This window comes from Cebus imitator, unplaced genomic scaffold (assembly GCF_001604975.1).
Source record: "Cebus imitator isolate Cc_AM_T3 unplaced genomic scaffold, Cebus_imitator-1.0 Scaffold242, whole genome shotgun sequence".
NCBI lineage: Eukaryota > Metazoa > Chordata > Mammalia > Primates > Cebidae > Cebus > Cebus imitator.
In genome coordinates, this window is record NW_016107557.1 from 909810 (window position 1) to 931389 (window position 21580).

The following is a 21580-nucleotide window of genomic DNA, read 5'->3' on the forward strand; positions in this document are numbered from 1 at the left end:
TTTTGGATAATTTATTTCAAGACAAAGACGTGACTAGGAGGCCATCAAGCTAAGCGACAAAGCAACTCCCAGCCAAAGGGCAAGATGCTGCATTGCACCCCACCTTGTCGGTGGACCCCCAACCTCCGCCCCCCAGTCTTCTTTACCGCAACATCTCCTTCCCCTGACTCCCGCCACACTTACACTGAGAGTCTTCGTGAGCAGAAACTCACTTCTGACGTCACATAAACTCCATCCCTGCCACTCAGAAAATAATTAGGAAGACAAGCATCGCGACTACGCAGGCATCCGAGTGCAGCCAGGCTGGTGCTGGTGAATTTTTTACCAACTTTCCTACCGCTCTGCCAGTCGTGGAGCTGCCCGAATGAGACTCAGCTTAGAGAATTTCGCAGAGATTCATAAATACAGTAAGCAAGCCAGTGAGCCTCTAAAACCCTTGCAAATTAAGAGGCTAAATGAACAGTCAAGACCAACGGTTTCAACAAGAGCAATGCTGAGTGTGTTAATATACACAATTAACACAGGTCACTCCACGGGCTGCGTTCCTGTCTTAACCACACAAGACGACATCCTCCTTTTCACCCCAGCCCCACTCTGGCCTTTGAAGCCCGGGTCTGAAATATATCATTCTGCATTCTGGGCAGTACCGCCTAAATCAATAGTGTTACCATCCTACAACTGTCCTTTCACACTCTCCCTAATGCCTAATAATTGTCAAGTTAGCACTAAAATTGATCAGTAACAGAGGGCCTTTTCTCTTAGCACCCCCTCTCCCAACACCCTCCTGGCCGCCCCTCGGCCTCCCCCAAGAAGCAGGATCACATTGATTTCTATCTGATTACAGGAGAGCTTGCCCTGACTTTCCCCAGTTACTTAAGCCGGCGTCTCATTGCGTGTCCTTAGAGACCAGGGCTTCGCTCAGGCAGAGAGCGTCTAGACAGTATTCATGACCCATCTGTCTGGCACGGCCCAGCGGATGGCAAACTCTATTAGAACTGAAACCATTTTTCCCTCCCCCTTCTCCCATCCCTCTTTCTCTTTGCGAAGCAGGAATCTGACACTGAAAATTACTATCATTGTTGCAATTCTCAAAATAGCACCGCCAGACTTTCATTAACATCCACGCTAGACTACTAAATATTTAAAGAAGTGGATAAATTTCATCTGAAGTGGGACAGCCCCACACAAATGAAAGCAGTAACAGAATCAAAATGTAAATCTAAGAGGTTGTTTTTATCCGAGTAAATTTAGTGTCACAGCAGGAGGAAATGATGCCTAAGGTTTATTAAAATTTACCCTCCCATTTGTTCTCCGCCTTTGTTTATTTGAAAAGGCAGAATTACCGTTTAAGACCCTACACGATTTTAATTGATCAGAAAACCATCTTGGAGAAACAAAGGCAGCCAACACAAGGGGTGGAGCTGGGAGGGGAGGGTATGAGGCTGCCAGCACCTCCCTGGGGCTCATCCCGCAGAACCATTCGGGCAGAAGTGCCTTGCCAGTGACAGCCTGCAACCTGATCCTGTGGCAAGCCCAGAAAGAGGCATATTGCCCTCCACAACTTGTTTTAAATACCACCTTGGGTCACTGTCACAGTCAGTAATTGCTTAGCCATAGATTCTTTTTTTTTAAGTAAAGAAGAAGGGGGCGGGGAGCCCTGTCCAAAGCAAACAGGCTGTTCTGCATAACAGCCCTTTTCATTGAACATGCCCTCTACCACCGGCCTTGACAGAGGCCAGCCAGAATTAAGTCTGTGGAAACCCAGAGCCCTTCACCCCTGCCTCACTCCACGGTAACACCACAACCTGGAAGACCCCTGTACCATCCTCCCTGCAGTCAGGAACGTCAACATGGAAAGTCCAATCTGCTGAGTACCAGAGGGCCCCGAAGGCAGGCCCCGCTCCTCCTGGCACAGCTGGAGATGCTGAAGGGCCGAGGCACTCAGGCAAAAGTCAGAGGGAAACTGGGGATCAGAGGCTAAAAGCCCATGTCTGGCTGAGGTGGGCTCTTGGCGCCCACAGGTGAAGCAGGGAGGGTGATGGCTGAAACAGAGCAGCCCCCATGCTGAAGCCACGCTGCCTCTCGTCTCCCCAGGGCAGCCGTCATCATCCCCATCCTCCTGACAGAATAGTGGGTCAGAGAGGACAGCTGGCTTCTGGTCATATGATTACTACCTGGACAGGACACAACCGAAGAAGGGATAGCTTATCAATTTGCAGAGGAAACACCAAGGAATCAACAGAATCAATGATCCCTGACACACAGGGGCTTTTAGGTTAATTTTTTGTAATCTGAAAATCCATCCTGAAACCGAGAATCGTCATCTACGTATCAATTGAAAACATTCATCCTCTGTGGCCCTCCTGAATAGAAGACGGTTGGTTTGATCCCACCACCCAAGCCCTACAAGCCTTTTAAGAACTGATGAGTAAATCCCTATCTTACTGGAAAAACACCATGGGAGGGGAAAACAGCACCTCCAAAGACAAAACCACAGCCTGAGTTCAACACCCCAGCAGCGCCACGCCCTGGCTGTGTGACTCTGAAATCACCTGACCGCTCTGAGTGCTGCATTCTTATGTCCTTTCTAAGATGCTTTTGAGAGATAAATGAGATGATGCCTGTAAACAGCAGGCACTCAGCAAACCGCAGCTCCCTTCCTACCTAATTCCCATCCCCGGGAAGCAGTGGACTCTCCAATAGATAATGCTTATTGAGCCTGTACTGTAGGCCAGGTACTATTCTAATTGCCTTTCCTGTACTATTTCAGTAAATCCTCAGAACAACCCTTTAAAGAGATACCAATATTATGCTCCTTTCATAAATGAGAAAATTGAGGTACACAGAGGTTGAACAACTTGCCTAAAGCTACAGGCAGTGAGTGGTGACTCCAGGTGAAACAGTCATGCACACATGCACCACACAGCCTCACCCTCACACAGACACACACACTTATGCACATATGCACTAGAGACTCAACCTCACACACACACCCACACATGCATGCACCCGCACACATAGACATGCACACACTCTCATGCACAATGCACCACACCCTCACCTCTACACATATATGTACAAATGCACCAGATTCACCCTCACACACATGCATGCACACACTCAGGAATACATGCACCAGAGACCCTCACACATACCACCCACACGTGCATACAACCACACACTCTCACGCACACATGCACCACACACACCCTCACCTGCACACATATATGCACACACTCATGCACAAATGCACCACTCACCCTCACACAGGCATGCACACACTCATGCACAAATACACCACAAGACTCACCCTCACACACATGCTCAAACACACACGTTCACACACCTGCATACACACTCCACCCACGGCACACTCACGCACACATATATGCACACACCACACAAGTCACACTTACGCATGCACATGCCAAACTCACACACTCCAACACCCACACACTTGTGTACACAAGCACTACTTCACATTCTCACACATCCACACACATACTTGTGCACACACACCACACACAGTCCCAGACACTCTGGCATACTCACACATCTAATGTATGCACACACAGACTCACGCCCACTCACACGCTTACACGTCTTTAGGGCCGGCCAGAAGCATTCCACATTTCCTCTGTGCTTGGCACAACTGGTTCTTCCTACATAGCAGATGGATATTCAGAGGCCAAAGGTCTGTCCCTCTAGGGCTACAGTACTGGGAAGCCTTGACCAGTCACAGGCACAGTAAAAGCCTATCACACTGTTGGTCCCAGAATAAATGCTTCCACCAGACTAGCTCCTTTGGTTGGTTTGGGTGTTTACAGCAGTCTACACACTCATGGGAAGGACAGGCAATTTATGGCCACGGGCTTTATGTAGTCTCTTCCTTTGTCTTCTCATGCAGGCTGCCAGGATCTCGTGGGTATTTTCAACCCTCGGTTTCACTCGCAGGGTGCTAGACCATGCAAGCAAAAGCCTTTTTCATCATCTGGTCAGACTTGAGTTTTCTAAAATAATAATATTCATTCCTACACTCAGCAAATATTTATAGGGCCATGCCCCATATGCTACATGCACCAGGCACTGTAGCAGGCATCAAGGCTACCACAGAGACCTCGTGGGCACTGTTCACCTGGCAGCCATGGTCATAGGTGATGGAAGGCAGCAGAGAAAGGATCAATGGTCTCCAGTCAACACTATCAGTGTCCACTATGCTCAGCTGACCTTTGAACAATTTGGGGGGTGGGGCTCTGATCTCCATGCAGTGAGAAATTCCTGAATAATATTCAACTCCCCCAAAACTTAACTACTAATAGCCTACTGTTGACTGAAAGCCTTATCTATAACATAAGCAGTCGATTAACACATACTTTGTACGTCATATATATGGTATACTGCATTCTTGCAATAATGAAAGCTAGAGAAAAGAAAATGTTGAGAAATATCATAGGGAAGAGAAGGGGAGAGGGTTTAGCCCCTGCACACCTGGAGTTTAAGCTGTTTGGAGTCATTGACAATCCCCAAATCCCAGATGATACCTGGGAGTTGGCTATCCAAGTGTGGCAGAGAGGTTCCTAAAATGTTGAGTGTATGCCTCACACGTTTCATCAGTTCATAATAACACACAGAGGAAATCTCAGTGGTCACCTGTGCACGGTGACAGGGAACCCTCAACCTTAATGGATCTTATATGATATACATTTTGGGGTAATGATGGGGAATTTCTCTTTATAGAAATATCTCTACTAATTACTTGAGAAAAAAGGGATAGAATTCGGTTGTGACTGTTTTGCAACCCTGAATTCCTGACGGTGTCACACAAGAGACCAGTAGATACGATGCATTCCTGATGGAGGCGCTGCACTGAGGCAGTAGTTTCACACACACGGCATTCACACCTGAGTCTCCCCAGACCTCTGTGCTACCTACCGCATGGTAGGAATGGTGTGGGACAGGGAAGAACGTTCAGTGACTCCACAGGAAAGCAGCCAGCAAAACCCAGAGGACGGAAACTGTAGAACAAACAAGCCAGACCCCTCCACCCAAAGTCACAAAAGGAAGGAGAAGGGAGAGGAGGAGGAGGAGGGAGGGAAACAGATATGGAGGGAGAGCCCACAGAGTCAGAGATCCTTTAGGAGCCGGCGATCCATGATGGCTTCTTTGGATCCTGGTGCAAACAAACGATAAACAGAACAAGCCAGAATGCACAATTATAAGACAACTGAAGAAATATGAATTCTAAAAGGACATTTGGTGAATATTCTCTAATATAGAGAATTATGGTTAAGGTTTACTGGAATAATTATAGGAAAAAAAAATAGAAGTGTCTGGCATTTGTGATCCCTGGCTATGCACAGGTTTCCCATGTGGTTATGAGCCCGGTCCCTAAGTCCTCAATAAACAAAATGCTTGGGAGGTGGGAAGTTGCCGGCTTAATGTGGAAAGGAGGGCAGTCCTAGCTTGGTGCCTAGAGGTGACAAGTAGGGTGCCAGTCCCTTTGGGGAAAAATGAAGAAGGTGAGAAGAACTGGTTTCAGAAGTAAGATAATCAGCTCAGATTTTAGTAAGTTGGATTGTATTTTATTTGGTTGTTATTACCTTAAATGGCAACGGGAGGAAAACGTTTCCTCCTGAAAAAGTCCTGAAGTCACAATCCTGGCTTAACTGGGTACACATTGTCAGCTCCAGTTCATGTAATTTGGGGTCAGTTTTATGAGGTCCCCATAGAGAGAGAAGCAGCTTCACCCGACCCTCCAGTAGCAGGGGGAGCTGCTTCTCTCCCTGCTTTCCCCGAATCAGATCCTCTCCGTTAACTGGAAATTCCACTGAAGCTGAAAGGGGAAGTTTTGGCTTCTGGTTAACACTGACCTTACTCTTAAGGTCCAGTGGTGAGAATCTCTTAGCAGCACTGGCTTTGGGGGGTCTGTGCTTACCAAGGCTTTCAGAGGACATGGCACTGCCAGGCTGCATGGGCCACTCAATTATTGCTTCAGGACAGCTGAAGGAATGCTGATGTCATCCACCAAGATGTGGCCAAGGGGCTTTGGAAATGCAGCACCTCAGGACACGCTCGGCTGGGCAGGAATGGCGAGGTGGCAGGTCCACCAAGCAGGATGCCAGCCTCAGGCCCCCTGAAGCCGACCGGCCAGCAGGTGGCCAGTCCTGGAAGCAGGGCAGGAGGTGGAGCCTTATACACCGGCTTCTCTCTCTCTGGGCCCGACCCACTTTCTCAGCTGTGCTTCACGCGGGCCCCAGCCGTGGCCTTCTGTCCCAGGACAGTACCACCCTCACTGCCAACCTATGCTCACGCTCTTCTGGGCCTTGACACTCTGTCCTCTCCTCCTGCCATCCAGCACACCTCTTCCAGGAAGCCACTGTGACCACTCACCCTAGCAGGATGAATCTCTCTATCCCCCCACTGCCTGGCCCCGCTCAGCCCTCACTCCCTGGGCCCATTTTTAGTTATCTTTGACTGTGCAGGTGTAAATTCACCTTGCAACTCTCAGCACGTTGATAGCAGGGTCTGTATTTTCCTTCATTCCTCACTTCCACAAGGCCTAGAACAATGACCAGAGAACGTACTTCATAAATAATTTTGTTTATATAAGGAATACTTTGTATAATTATTTTATTTGTGTAAATAATAAATCATTTATTTGTGTAATGTGTATGTTTAGTGCTCAGGGGTACAATATTTTGATAGAGGAGCCAGAGAAAAGATGTGACAAAAGCCTGGCAACCTAGGCTGACAGCACATTTCCTCTTCCACAGAAAAATACAGCCAGGAAAACTCTTTCCCCAGGAGGTAATCCATGCCAGCCCAGCTTTCCATGTCCATGCAAAACCCTTTGGTCTCTCAGCAGAATAAAGCAGCCTTGGTTCAAGGATAACCTGACCATGGTGAGTAGGGATGAGAGGCAGATGAAACCCACTGTGCCTCAGCCTGGGCTCCGAACACATTTTTGTTTGAAGAGAAAAGCTACTTACAGCAACTTTCAGACCTTCTGTGATTATTAGCATTGCTAGCTTTACAAATAACAGTAATATTTTCTTGTTAACGTTACTTCATGCTGAAATTTAGCAACTATCAAATAGGAGATATGGCCAAGACATCTCAGCCACGGAGCACACTCAAAGCTAACAGCGTAGACAGGAAACTCAGTTGATTCTAGCTCCTCTGGAAATCCAGAAGGTTCCACTTCACTTCCACCTCAGTGCCCTCAGATCCCAGAACACCGAGTGTATCCTCCGGGTGGGAATGAAGTAACGTAGATCAAAAAAGCCAAACCTGCTCCTAAGCAGGAAGAAAAATGAGGCACCACCTTTCTGGAGTGTGTCACTTCATAGACAAGGGTTTGTGGGATACTCTGATTCCATCCACGTGGAGAGGAAGGGGACCGTACCATCAGAGCAGCATGCTGTGAAAGCCTGGCTGTCCATTCGATGTAGGAAACGTGCTGATGAAGGATCCAATAAAAAGTGTGGTCCACTAACACCCACTGACAACTGGAGAGGCTCTAAGGCTCTTTACAGCTATTAACAGGAAGTGAAATATCCCTGTTCACTGCCCAACAGAATACAGGGAAGAAAATATATATCCACTCAATATGAGACCACTCTCTGGCCTCCTCCCCTGGGAAGCCACACCCCTGGCAGAGGTGAGCTGCAGCAGAGGATAGAGAAGCCGCCACCTGCCCTAGGGCTCCCAGCCACAAGAACAGTCCAGTGGTAACCCATGCTGTGAGTGTCCCCCGGTGACCACCAGGGAGTCTGCAGAAGGGGGAAGTGAGGGCAGCCACAGGCTAGGTCACAGCCTTCTTCAGAGACAGAATAGGGAGAAGCAAGCAGGGTTGCTGAGCAAGCATACTCGTGGACACCTGTGAATTCCTGCTCTATGTACGGAACGGTTCTGACATTACAGATGGACGATACAAAGTCACAGCAGTGCACGCCCCAGGAAGGGCCACATGGAGATGGCGACTGCAATGCGATCACATAGCCTGTGCTTCCCATGGACGTTCTTTTCTTTAGATGCTCACGTGGCAGGAAGTGTGTCCATTCCACAGGGACAGAAACTAAGCTGAAAGGAGTTCAGTCACTTCCCTAAGCCAAACCTTGAACCCAGATCAATCTGAAGCTACAGCCAAGGTCCTGCCCTTTGTCATTCTGTTTCCTGGCTGGCTCCCCAGTCTTCTTAGAGGAGAGTACATTGTAAATAATATCCCATTTTAGCTATAAAGACAAACGTTCTAGTTATATCTGAACAGTAGGGGGCCAAGAGTTTGCCAACAGGATCGTAAGACTCCTCTGTTACGGCGAAGTTGAACCAATGATGGATGTAACTGCTGCCTTGGCTTCTAGGCAGAATTAAAGTGCTTGCATTTTCAAAAATGAGTGGAAAAGCTATCTGGAGACAGGCCTTAAAACCAGGAAAGAATACTGACAAGAAAGGGAGCGAGGGAGGAGGGAAGGGTAGGAAGGAAGGTTGAAAACAAGGAATCCCTCAGCAAAAGGGCCCGAGGGAAGAAGGAGGAGCTGCAGACACAGAGGAAACCTGTGGAGCGCCCCAGGGCAAAGGCCAGGTCTCCAGAACTCTAAATCCAGTCAAGGCAGTACACATGGTCCTGATATTCGCCGCACAGCTTACCATGGTGTGTCTGCTGTTAGTCAAGTCCAGAGGAAACAGAGTAAGAGTTGCCTTTATTCACCTCCTTCTAAGATCCCCAGCCTCAGCTGAGGCAATCTGAGCGCTTACTGCCTCAAAATCACTGCTCTAAGTGCTGTCTGTGGATTCTCCTGTGTGATGCTCCGATACCCATTCTTACGTCCCCACTGTGCAGATGAGGGCACTGAGGCCCAGGAGATGAAAATGACATTGCTACAGACAAGCGGGGTTCCTCAGGGCTCCCGGCCCTCTGGCATGCTGCCTGCTCATCCCCAGGGAGGTGCTCACCCAACTCCCAGTCCCCCGTCCTGACCTGCAGCCCTCCTCCCTCTTCCCGCACCCAGCCCGGTTCTGTGTACCAACTAGGATACCCAGAGCGAGTGCCTCTGGGCCATCCCAGGCCTCCAGGGAGCCGGAGCTGTCCTGGGCCTTGGGGGAGCCGGGGCCTGTGGGCCAGATGACTCCGAGTGAGAGGCAAGCTAGATTGTGCAGAGACTACCACACAAAGCACGGACCCAATACCAGGCAAGCACGTGCCCAACCTGAACCGCCAAGAACTGTCTTCACAAAGATGGAGATGGGACTCAAAGAGCGCTCAGCAGGAGACAACACAAATGGAAATACAATAGAAAAACTTGAGAAAAACTACCTGTACTATAAGACTCTTGAATTTAGCAAGCATAAACAGCAGGCTTAAAATTTGCTAGAGCACAGTCATTTTTATATTGGGGACATATGTAGCTTGCCCCCCATATAAAAAGACAGTAGGAATAGGGAAAATAGTTTTTTAAAATACTCTCCCATTTTCACATTTGCAGCACTGATATTTATGTAGTCTAATTTCCATAACAAAAATTTTAAAATCTGTCTCAAATATAACTCCTCAAAATAATGTCAGTAAAACTGGGGAGAGAAGCTGAATGCATCATAAAATGATCTCAGTGAGAAGGCGGTGTGAGGAGGTTGGCCCAGCCAACGCTCTTCCCAAGGTTTGCAACTGCAAAAAGATCCTTACCCTCAACCCCCTTCACTTAGCCCAGAGAAACATGGAAAACAGTAAGCCACATTTCCTAAGAGAAGTTTAGCAAGCATTCAAAGCTGCCTTCTTTCTCCTCCCTTGTCACAAAAACCATGAGATCAAAAACCAACGAACTTCAAACTCTGATTCCACTTCAAATTGAAGAAATGCTCAAAGCCTCAGCCTTGGAGATTCACACATGTCAAACCTCAGTCATGTTGTTTCCATCCAGTATCTAATAGAAAAACACATGGTCAGAACCTTTAAGGATCCCATGTAAATTTTTCTACTTTCATATTTCAGTTGCATGATTATTATGGACCTTCATGATTAATTATGGACCTTCCACATATCTTTCTTTGCTTATTTAAAATTACTTCTGAAGTAATAATGTTGGTATGAAGAACACTAAATCAATATATGATTTCCTGGAATCCAGACATTGCTCAGATAAGCAGCAAAAGCCTATTTCAAAACACAGCTCCACTGACCACTTTAGAGAATAGAACGAATTTCTAACTTTTAAATATGCCATCCGTCTATCCTAAAAGAAGAAAACATTTCCTTTGTGAAAATGCAAATCACTTTCCTTTACCAGAAAACAACCTCCTTCCCATGTCCCAGTGACCCACCTCCTAACCGTTTCAGAACCACATCAGACAGTGCCACCCCGGTGGGAGGAGAGACTTACAGTTGAAGATGCCCGGAGGCGGGTGCTCGGTCACCAGGAGACAGTTCTCTTCATCACTGTTGTCCCCACAGTCGTTCTGTTGGTTACAGACCAGCGAACCAAGATACAAGCATTTACCGCTGGTGCAGGTGAATTTGCACTCTGAAAAAGTACAATATAAAGCATGGAGCAGTCAATGCAAGCTTGGTGCTCTTGAGCTGTGACTGTTGTTGGTTTTTCTTTCCCCCATTTGCATGCCATGATTGGGAGCTCAGACTATCTGGAGAGCCCAGGGCACTAAACTCAGAGAAGGGCCATCTGGGTAAGGACCTTCCTTGTCTGAAACACGCAGGATGGTGCCCTCCTGCATTCCACAGGGGCGTCGAGGCCTGCCATGCATGCCTCACCCTGCAGCACTGCCCACTTGAGCAGCATAGGTGCTCTCTTTCTTTCCACAACCTGCTCTGCAAAAGTCATAGCTGTGGGGCTCTATTATTCGGCTTGAAATCATCCTTGGCAGTTCTCCACACCCCCTGAGAATGGGGGAGCCCATGCAGCTAGCCATGGCAGGGGGCCAGCAGAACTCAGGAGTGGTGGCTTACAGAAGGAAACTCAGGCATTTTATTTTCCACTTGCCACGGTCTTGTGGTGAGAATCTGGACACAATATTTTACTTCTCTGATGTTCATTCGTCCCATGCCTAAGAAAAACCAGGTATAACACCAGGCATGGGTAGCAGTGAATTTATAACGTAAAACGGGAAAATCACGTGTGTTTTCTGCTAAAGGGCCATGTTGGTAAATTATAAAAATAGGGCAGATCCCATACCCAAATCTCTATAGGCCATACTGAACACAGGCTCCCTAAAATCTGTACAAATCAATATTTGAAAATGGAATTCAGTTTTGTAGGACTTTAAAATAAATTTGCATACTTAACACATTACTATCACTTTAAGCAATGGAGAATAATGGAAGTTACACAATTATATATGCTTGGGAACAGAAGGGTCCATTACATCTTACAGTGACTGTCATCCTGCATTCTGAGTGTGGGCTTGGCCCTAGGAGACCACAGAAGCCGGCAGGATTCACACAGCACGGCCCACTCAGTAGACAGCGGGAAGACAGAGTCTCCGGAGGAGTCCAGGGTTCCTCACTGCCGCTGACTGTCACGGCCTCTTCCTTTTTTGAGGCCTTGGTTCTATCTGTCTGGAATAAGGGCGACAGGCCTGGATCAAGTCCAAGGTGCTTTCAACTCTAATTTTCCATCATTCAAATAAAAGGCTGGGCATCGGCACACCAAGCCCTCTTCCAGCGATGCTAACCATGTGTGGGGCTGCCCCAGACCAGCCTGCCTCACAGGGATGAACTGTGGCCCGCAAGAGAATAACCTTTACCTGTTGTAAAGAAACACAACTTCACAACTTAAGGGTCCTCAAAGTATTTTTGTGAACCTGTATGAAAAGGGTATTATAATCCTCCATTTTTTCACATTCTCCTAAAAGAGTATAGAAAAAGAAACCAGCCGAGCTGCTGACCTAGTTTAGAATAACATGTGAACACAGCACAAATGCACACCCACTAGTGCCTTGCTGGCGGCGCCATCCAGGTTAGAAAATCTGTGTGCCGAGAGAGGCCAGGCCACGTGGTGGGGGTGCTGCTGGAGCCAAACGCTCTCTTTCCATAAAGTGGAAAGATTAAAACCCAGCTGTTTGAAATCACATTTATGAAGTAACATTTTTTAACTTAATGGAAAAAAGGAACGTCAAGGGAAAAATTTATCATCGTTTCCAAAAGAAATATTGGACTATGGATTTATACCAAACATGAAAAGCACATTAACCAAAAACAGGTACTCCCCGTGTTGCTAAAACAGGGACTGGGAAAAAAGGAATACTAACCTGAATTGAATCAAACTCTAACTGAAAAATTCACCATTGCTGTGGTTTGAAAGGATCTGAGGTGAGACTACCATATTCAAGTTGACGTGGAACGTTAAACTCGCCAGGAAATGAAACCATATCCACGCTTTACTCATTTTACCTCGTTGGAGGGAGACATGACATACTTGCAAGGAAATGAATTCCGTGACTCATTCATTCGTTCATATAACCAATATATTAGCCGCTTCCATGCTCCATGCTAGGTACTGAGACATGGAAACTCAGAAATGAATGAGCTAGCCCTCTTCAAAGAGCTTATGATATGAATTATTTTAAAAATATAAGCAGTGACTAATTTGCCACTCCTTCCAAGGCCACACATTTCCCTTCTTTATCTTCTTCATGTCTAGAGTGCCGCCCAGCCTATGACAGGAACTTGGTGAATCACACATTTGTTGAATAAACGAATAATCTGATCGGAGCCTCCTAAGAGCCCTGTGAAATAATTAGAGCAGGTATCATTCTTCCCATTTTATTTCATTTTGCCCTATCTCACCACACTGCCTCAGTTTCCAAATCCACTTTCAGGAATGTGAGAGACGCACTTGTAATGGGCATGGCCCCATGCATAACAAAGTTCCCCAAATGGCCTGTTGTCTTAAGTAGGTTCAACATTACTCAGGAAGTACTAACAAGGCTTGTGCTACTAATGTGCTTGGCTCTTACTTCTTAGATAACTGAAAGAACATCAATCTATTGAATTTCAAATCCAGCTGGGTATAGTGACTCAGACCTGCACTCCCAGCACTTTGGGAAGCTGAGGCAGGAGGGTCATTTGAGGCCAGGAGTTCTAGACCAGCCTGGGGAACAAAGAGAGACTCTGTCTTCACAAAAAAGTTTAAAAAGTAGCCAAGTGTAGTGGTGCACTCCTGTACTCCCAGCTACTCAGGAAGCTAAGGCAAGAGGATCGCTTGTGCCCAGAAGTTCAAGGCTGAAGTGAGCTATGATCACACCACTGTAGCACTCAAGCCCAGGTGACAGAGCAAGACCCAGTCTCTAAAAAATAAAAAACTGCAAATTTATAAAATCTAAACCTCAGCAGTGAGTCACTAGCCCAATATCAGAATAAGATCTTTCCATTACATGGCCATTGGAATCAGAATAACCAGACTGAGAATTTGAATTTATTGGCTTCTTGATGTGATACAGAAAATACTAGAAAATTGCTGTAATGTGATTAAGTACTAAGAATTAATGCTAAGGCTGGAATGGGAACTGCAGAGCACAGTAAATATCTGTCCAAGTTAACAAAACTGGCATTGACAGAGGCAGGCTTCCACCTCCATCCAACCTCCCCCAGGCTGTCTCCAGCACACTTTAACACCCAAAAGCCCAGTGCATTCAGGTCCTCTAATAACGAGGTTATTGCGGTATTTCAAACAAACCGATAACTCTAGGAGAAAGGCCCTCACCTTAGCTGCATATTGGGATCACCCGGACATCTTTCAGCACTGCCAGGGTCGGGGTCCCAGCCAGGTCCTGCTCTCGCTGGCTTGAGGTGCAGTCAGACAGTGTGGGTTTCCAGCACCCCCGGCATGACTCCAACGGGTAGCGCAGATGGAGAACCACTGTCTACTGAGAAAAGAGGTAGCTAACTTACAGCAAGCCTCCTCTTTAGTTAATGGTGTTTTATTGGAATGTTTATTTCGCATTTGCTAATTTACAAAGAACAAACTAAAATACAAGCTCTTAAAATAAGCAGGTATTTGGATAATTGCTGGCTACAGGGCCCAGTCGCAGTATTGTTCTATCAATGGGCCATTTTGGAAACTTTGGAACCAATGTAGTTTTGACCCCTAAACTACATTTTGACAGACTAGAACCAGAGTGTCCTCCATGAACTAAACTCAAGTCAGAGAAAGACAATGGAAGAATTTTTAAAATATGTTGTCCTATAATATGTTGTCTATTCTTTGTGGAACTTGTTGAGTATTTCTGACAAGCTAGAAGTTGAGGGAAATCAAGGATTGTTAAACATTAGAAACATTTTGGTGACAAATTCATGGTGACCTGAGATGGACAATATTGGACTGGAATACAGACTGAGCCGCTCGGGAACCAAGGTCTCCTCCAGGAAGAGTAGACGTATTATAACCATTTATAAGATTTATATCCCTCCTCATCTTTAAAAAGTTGGGACCTTTTAAGTGAAGAAAGTGGCATTTTTCTTTGCCAAAATATCATATTTGATTTATTATTAAAAAAAAAAAAAGCTTAGCAGAAACAACTTCCAGAATCAACAACAGACTTTAGAATCGCTGTATATACTTCTGGCAATAATACAATCCTCTCTACATTTGGGGTCTTTAGCCTCTCTGCATTTCTACATAAAACTTCTGATGGGTTTTTCAATGTTGTGGAGTTATCCCAGAGTCATCAAATCTTACTGCTGAGAGGGACCTAGACACAAGGTCCACCTCTCACATCCCAGGTGAGGAAGGAGCCCAGGGATAAACCCTGACTTACCCAAAGCTGGAAAATGAATTACCTGTAGTGGAACATAAAACTCAAGATTTCCATCAGATTGAGAGGAAACAAACCCTTTTTTGTCCTGAAGGTCATTCTAGTTATGTACAAACTAACATCAGCCAGTTGGGCTAGACCATGCGCAAGAGGAGAAAGGAAAAGAATAATTAACAGGAACAGAATTTCCTAATATTTTGTCACCTTTGAAAAAACAGGGAATTTTAGGAGTCCTAAAACTAGGGGAAAAATTGAATATCTTAAAGTTTTCTGTGAATTCCAAACTTATATACAGAAAACATATATTAAAAAAATTTTTTAAGAATCAGTTGCTAAACAAATTTGAATAATGTAAACCTAAACTCAGTCAGAATTCAATGATAAATGCTCAGTCTTAAGCAGAACAAATCAAGCCTCACAGAGACTAAATTTAATCTGCTTGGTAGAGTCAACATTCTACTAGTTAACAGGCAACAAAAAGTTGTTTTCAATTTCTCCAACACTCCTTTAAAGCCTTACTTTTCACAGATACGATCTCAGTCACAAAATAAGGACCTATATACAGCATTACATCTCAGCTGTAAAATCAGCCTTTTTTGTGAATTGGCAAAGTAGTCTACATTAGTTATTTCTGTTAAAATTCATATAGCAACACTGACTCATTTAGTTCACACTTCTATCATTCACAAACCTGAAAATGGAGAGTGATTCTGGCTCCAACATTTCTGACATTAAAGTCTAGAACCTGCTCTTAGTATGGGTGCCTTTTCCCTGTACTTACATTGTAAATAGCAAAGAGGTCAAATCTAGCCACCAGTGAAGCGTAAGCCAAGAATCAATGAGTTCTAAGATTAGCATAAATAACTGTACCATAACCAATGTAAGTTTACATTTCCTAGTACAGAGTTGACAATGATTTTTTTATTGATTTATATACACACTGCCTATTTCCCTGCAAGGTATGGGATATCCTATAATAAATGGCAAATTCAGTCTGGGCATAGTGGTTCATGCCTGTAATCCCAGCACTTTGGGCAACCCAGAATGGAGGATGGCTTGAGTCCAGGAGTTCAAGACCAGTTTGGTCAACATGGTGAGACCCCATCTCTACAAAAAATTGAAAAGCAGCAGAGCATAGTGGCATGTGCCTATAGTCTCAGTTGCAGAGAGGCTGAGGTGAGAGGATGGCTTGAGCCAAGGAGTTTGAGGCTGCAGTGAGCCTAGATCATGCCACTGCACTCCAGCCTGGGCAACAGAGCCAGACCCCCAACTCTTTAAATAAAAAAATAAATGTATGTAAAATTCAATGAAGATGGAAAACAATGAGAAAAAACACAAAACATAAGTCAGGAAATGCAGAGGAAAGAGGAGAGGAAAACTGACCGAAGAGAACTTATCCCTAAACTGAATTCCAAGCAAACAAACCACCGCAGCCAAGAGGAAACCAAAGGAATGGTGATGGGACCTCATGGGCCCTCGAGGTCTGCGTTCCAATTACCCAGAAACAGACTTCTCTCATTTCTAAAACTTAACAGGATCTGTCACGCTTTTTATTAAAGGGTGCTGTTCAGCAAGGAGGAGACTGACACACCAATTTTATCAAAAAGTGAAAAGGACTGCCCATCTTGTAATTTTCTCGATCACCCTTCAGGGAGGTTGAAATATTCATTTCCATGAAGTAGTTTCCATAAAGTTGCCAAAAACAGCATCCAGAAAGTAGTACTTTAGCTAATTATGAAGACAAAGCTTTGAGAATTTTCATAAATGAAAAGTTGACCCTCAGGGCAAAACTTCTTAAATGTCGGCTTTTGATGGCATGGGAATGCCGTGAGGATGATACCTGTACTCACTCACTTGTGAAAACCTGCAGTGCAAGGTGCACATGTTGAGTAAGCTTCGAGACACTGCACAGCCTGTTAACAATGTTAATCCCGCTGGGAACCCGAGGCAGGAAATGGCAGGAGTGCTCATGCTTCACCTGGTGTCACAGGCCAGCTCCATGTTCAGCTGGAGCTCGGTGTAAAGGCACCGGCCTCACCGGTGATGCTCTGATCTCACTCAAAGATGGGCCGATGTTCCCGGTCATAAACTTGGAATGCAGCGGAATTTAATTTGAAGGTTTATATTCTGTGTAATGAATTAAGTTACCCCCAAAGCATTTAATAAAAGTCCTATCTTAAGTGGTGCTGCTGAAACCATAGCTGTCCTTCAGAAAGATGAATATGACATGATAAAAGGAAATCTGCCCAAGTAATAAGATTACCAGAGAATAGCCTCCCATCAAAGAGAGTAATAAAAAATGTTTAAAAACTCAATCCATTTTATGATATAGCTTATCGCTCCCATTATGGTGCTGAAAAGATGATTTTAATGGGTCTCAAATTCTATGAGAACCATAAGTGTAAAACATACAATGTGCTCTTAAAAGTCCAAAGTGCTCTCAGGCTTTGGACTTGCATACCTACAATTACCCTTTAGAGCAGCTTGAACGAATCACCCAACTTCCCATCAAAACACCACCCAGCATTTTGAAAGTCATAAAGGTCCTTCAGGGCTTGAAACAGTGCATAACAGTATGTCTTGTCTATATTTATAACCAATTGTATACACATAACCAATGAATGAATGAATTTGTTTTTGTGGTTTTCTGTCTGTAAGACACGAGGAGGTATTCTTCCTAACTTCTTATGTAGAAGAGTACTGAAAGTAGATAAGAACCCTCTTTCAAACTCTTGGAAGAACAGAAATATCAATAAATAGAACACACATGGGAGAAGGGTTTGAAACGATGTCCACGGTGGCCTTTTCTGGGGATCCTGGGGTCACTTTGATACCTTTAAAGTTTCATGTGGATTTTATAACCAGGGACAATAAAACCCCTATTTTAACAGAAAAAAAAATCTCTGTGAAAACTAAATGTCTATAGAGCTCTAAAGCCATTAAAATTCATAATTTTAAAGGCACTAATCAAGTACCTAATTCCCTATGGCATCATCTAAACAGAAATCCCAACACATGAGTCCTTCCTCATGAGGATCAATGCTATTCCAGACACATTGCCTTTCCTTTCAAGAAATGTGTGCTGAGCCCCTCCAACAGCAGCATGGCATGGCAGGGGTGCTGCTCTGCAGGGACACATCCTGGAGGGCAGTGGAGAAGGTGAGGTCAGCAAGGGGGCTGGGGGACCCATGGAGCTTGCTGGTCTCTGGACAACTCGTGGATTTTACTCCATGTAAGACCAGAGGCATTAAAGGATTTTAAGCTCAAGGACAGAAACACTAATTTTTTTAAAAAAATATTTTATTGGAATATAGCATATGTGTATGTAGGCATGTGTGTGTGTAGCAGAAAGTCCAGCTCAATGAGTCTACGAAGACTAAAAAATACCCACGTAACCAGCAACCTGATCAAGACCCAGAAAGGCACCCTTGGGGGCCCTAAGTTGCTTGTTCCAGGATCTCGCAGTCCCCAACATGGTAGGTAGACTTTGGGGGCCAAGCCACCCCGTTGTGAAGAGCCTTGTATGCCTTGCTGAGACCCATTCATGGCTCTTAAGCAGCAGAGTTTATACTTAGTGAATGTGATGGAAACTCAACTGTGCCAAGCTTTCAATATATCTTCATCAAGACTAACCTTTCATAACCCTCTCATGATTTTACTCTGCAGATAAAACAGAATCAATCATGAAGCCCAACAGGAGCTCCACGCCGCCGACTGACAGATGTGCTTTCCATGTGCACTGGAGGTCTGTGGGTGATGAGGACCATATCCACCTGGCAGGATCAACAGAGGCAGACACACAGGTGTTGACAGCAGAAACCTGGGCCTCAAAGTAGGGACCACAGGTGTGCCCAGCAGCATTTATCCTCAGGAGTGGTGAAGGCTGGCCCAGGAGGCTCTTTCCCTCCACTCAGTCTGTCGTTCATTCCTGGATCCACCCACCAAGAGCCTGTCACTGCCTGGGCAAGGAGCACGGCCACAGCCACCGAAGGAGAAGTGGACAGTCCACAGCCCAGAGACCCAGGACCCAGGACCCCAGCCTCCCTCCAGCTCTTACACTCTATATTCTGTGTATCCTCAGGCAAGACTCTTCATCTGTAGATTCCTATGATAAAATGAGATGCCTGGACTAAACCAGCAGCTTTTCATTTTTCCCCTGAACAACTTTGGTGCTCCCCGTGGGGCCTCGCAGTTTGCGGCAGGAGCAGGAGCTGGGTCAGGAACCCTGAACATTGGTTTGGGTCGGCACGCAGGGGAGGCTTCCATTGGAGGGTTCACGGGACAAGCGCATCCTCTGGCCGCAAGGCCTGAAAGCCTTTTTGCATTCTCATATCTAAAAGTCTTATGTTCTAAAAGTCCTTTCAGTTCTTATGATCAGTGATTCTATAAAATTTTAAGACAGGGATTTTGAAAAAAATCCCACATTAGCTCTTTGGTACTTCTGTTGCCTGCTCTGAATTATTCCAATGACCATTCAAATGACAGATACCTTTAAAAATGGATTCCTGAATTCTGGACATTTTGACACAAACTGATTATATCAGCAACAGCTCCACAGGGCCATTCCCATGAGAAGACAAACATGCTTTAACTTCTGGTCTTACAAAAAGATGTTCTGGGCCCCATGGCCCATTTCTCAGCTCCCACAGTTTAATGCTGCAAACAAGTTTTCTGTACTCACTGTGTCTGATTTCTGATTCTCCTCTAACAAATTCGAATCAGGCTTTGGGCCCCATCACTGCACCAATGCTGCCTGGCCAGTCCCCAGTGACCCCCATGAAGTTAACTTGGCCTCATCTCACCAGTTGACCCCTCTGCTCCCTCCCACAGGGAACCCCGTCCACGTGGGTCCCAGCGCACATGGCACTGCCGTCCTCTCCACACCTCTCAGCTCCTCCTCCCCTCCCTGACCTCTTAGCCTTGGAGTGCCCGGCTCACCCTTGGCCCCCTTCTCTTTTCTGCATACACCATTCCCTTGCCATCTCAAGTGGTGGTCACTGTCTCACACTAACAACTCCCACACTTATCCCTGACCTTTCCACCTCATCCCAGACCCCAGACTCCTCCAGTCACCTGGTCAACATCTCCTTGTGGAATGTAATAGAAATCTCAGCTTATATGTCCAAGCCCAAATACCTCATTTCCGAGCCCCAACTCGCTCTCCCTGCCTTCCCCGTCTCAGAAACTGTACCTGGGACAGACACCACAGCAGTCATCCTTGACCCCTTCCTTTCTCTTACACCCCAACCCATCCATACACTCTGCTGGCTCCACCTCCAAAACACACTGGAAATGGACCCCTTCCCACCACCTCACTACAGTCACCCTCCCCACGGTGATCTCCTGGCTCCTCTCCTGTCCTTCCACCATGGTTTACTCACAAGAGTGCAGTCAGGATGCTCCTGCCGAGATGAAAGTCAGATCAGGTCTCTCCAACAGCTTTCACTTTACTCTGAGTGAAAACCCAAGTCCTTATAATGAATTCCACATGACCCTCCCTGATGTGGCTCCTGCCAGCTCTCCCCTTGCCCTCCCAAGGTTGGTTCTGGGTACCCAGCCTCCTCACTGCTCCCTGCGCTCACAGCTCACCCACACCTGCTGTTCCTCTGCCCAGAGCTTTCCTGAAAGCCTGCCTGGCCAACTCCCTCACTTTTATCAGGCCTTCGTGCAAATGTCACCATGGCCATGGCCTCCCTCACTCCACACCCCATCTCACCTCTCAGACTCCTGGCTCTTCCTACCTCCTTTCCTGCTTTACTCTTCTCTCCTACTCATATTTCCATCTAACATGATATTCAAATATACACATACTGTTTCTTGCCTTCTTTTCTCCATTAGAAATAAACTACATGAGGGCAGGGATTTATGCCTGCCTCGTCTTACTGATGAGTTCCCAGTGTGTGGAACACGGCCAGCAATCAATCAGTATTATTATTGTAAGCAATTAATCAATATTATTAAAGAAATCAATGAACAGATGTAAAAGGCTGTGGAGAGGTTCTTATAGGAACCACGATTAACTACGGTGCTCCTTCAGGTGAAGAAAATTTTCTCTAGCTGAGCAAATATCCTCACTAGAAATAAATATATGGAAAATGAAGCAGGAAGGAGACAAAAGAAGGAAATAATATATTGTTAGCAAATTGTAAAAGATTTTTAAAGGCAGAGTTAAAGTTATTGGCCACATGGTTTTTTTAGTTGCCTGTGGTCTTCAATTACGGAATCGTTCTCTCCCGTTCTCAAGGTCATAAATAGCTATGCTTTTTCCATCTGTCCCTACCCAGTCATCTGGCTGTGCTCCTAAATCACAATGTTCTCTCTCTGCGCAACACTGTGTATTTTGGAGAGAAAAACCCATTGTCTGGCTAAAGCCCTGGACTGTTGATTCAGGAAACAGCCAGCTCCTTCCCTCCCAGCCTCCAGCACCCCGAGAACTGGGTGTGAGTGCTGAGTTCTCCACCTGTCTTATTTCCTAATATCTGTGACCAGCTCAGAGCAAAGGATAAGTCAGGACTCCATCAGCCTTGTCCTCACGTGGGTCACAGCTTGCTATTTTTTTCCCCATTTGAGTAAAAAATGCCTGACTTTCTTTCCTTGAGCTTCTCATGGCATCTGCCTAGAATATTCCCCCACTTTATGAAATTTGAAAATGTCTTGCTTCTAAGATCTCAAACGTCAGTGACTTCAAAGGGTATGGGCTACACACAAATGCCCGTGTCCCTGTATTCTTCAGCCAACCCACGCCAGGATTTTGCAATGGCATCTTCATACTTCTTTAATGGATGGTAGGATGTTCTACTGCAGGGGAATGTCCCTG

The 21580-nt window shown here is 45.7% G+C and overlaps 1 protein-coding gene across 9 annotated transcripts in view; it reads right to left on the reverse strand.

Annotated features, from left to right (window-relative positions):
- The window catches only part of LDLRAD4 (low density lipoprotein receptor class A domain containing 4), a 414465-nt gene that overhangs the window by 198110 nt on the left and 194775 nt on the right, over positions 1-21580 (reverse strand). For 8 of the 9 annotated variants that reach the window (XM_037727854.1, XM_017498497.2, XM_037727855.1 and 5 more), the window contains one exon: positions 10377-10517. The exons of the other annotated variant lie outside the window; for it this stretch is intronic. In XM_037727854.1, the coding sequence (XP_037583782.1) occupies positions 10377-10517 (141 nt within the window). The remainder of the gene's footprint in view (positions 1-10376; positions 10518-21580) is intronic. 9 annotated transcript variants of the gene reach the window in all.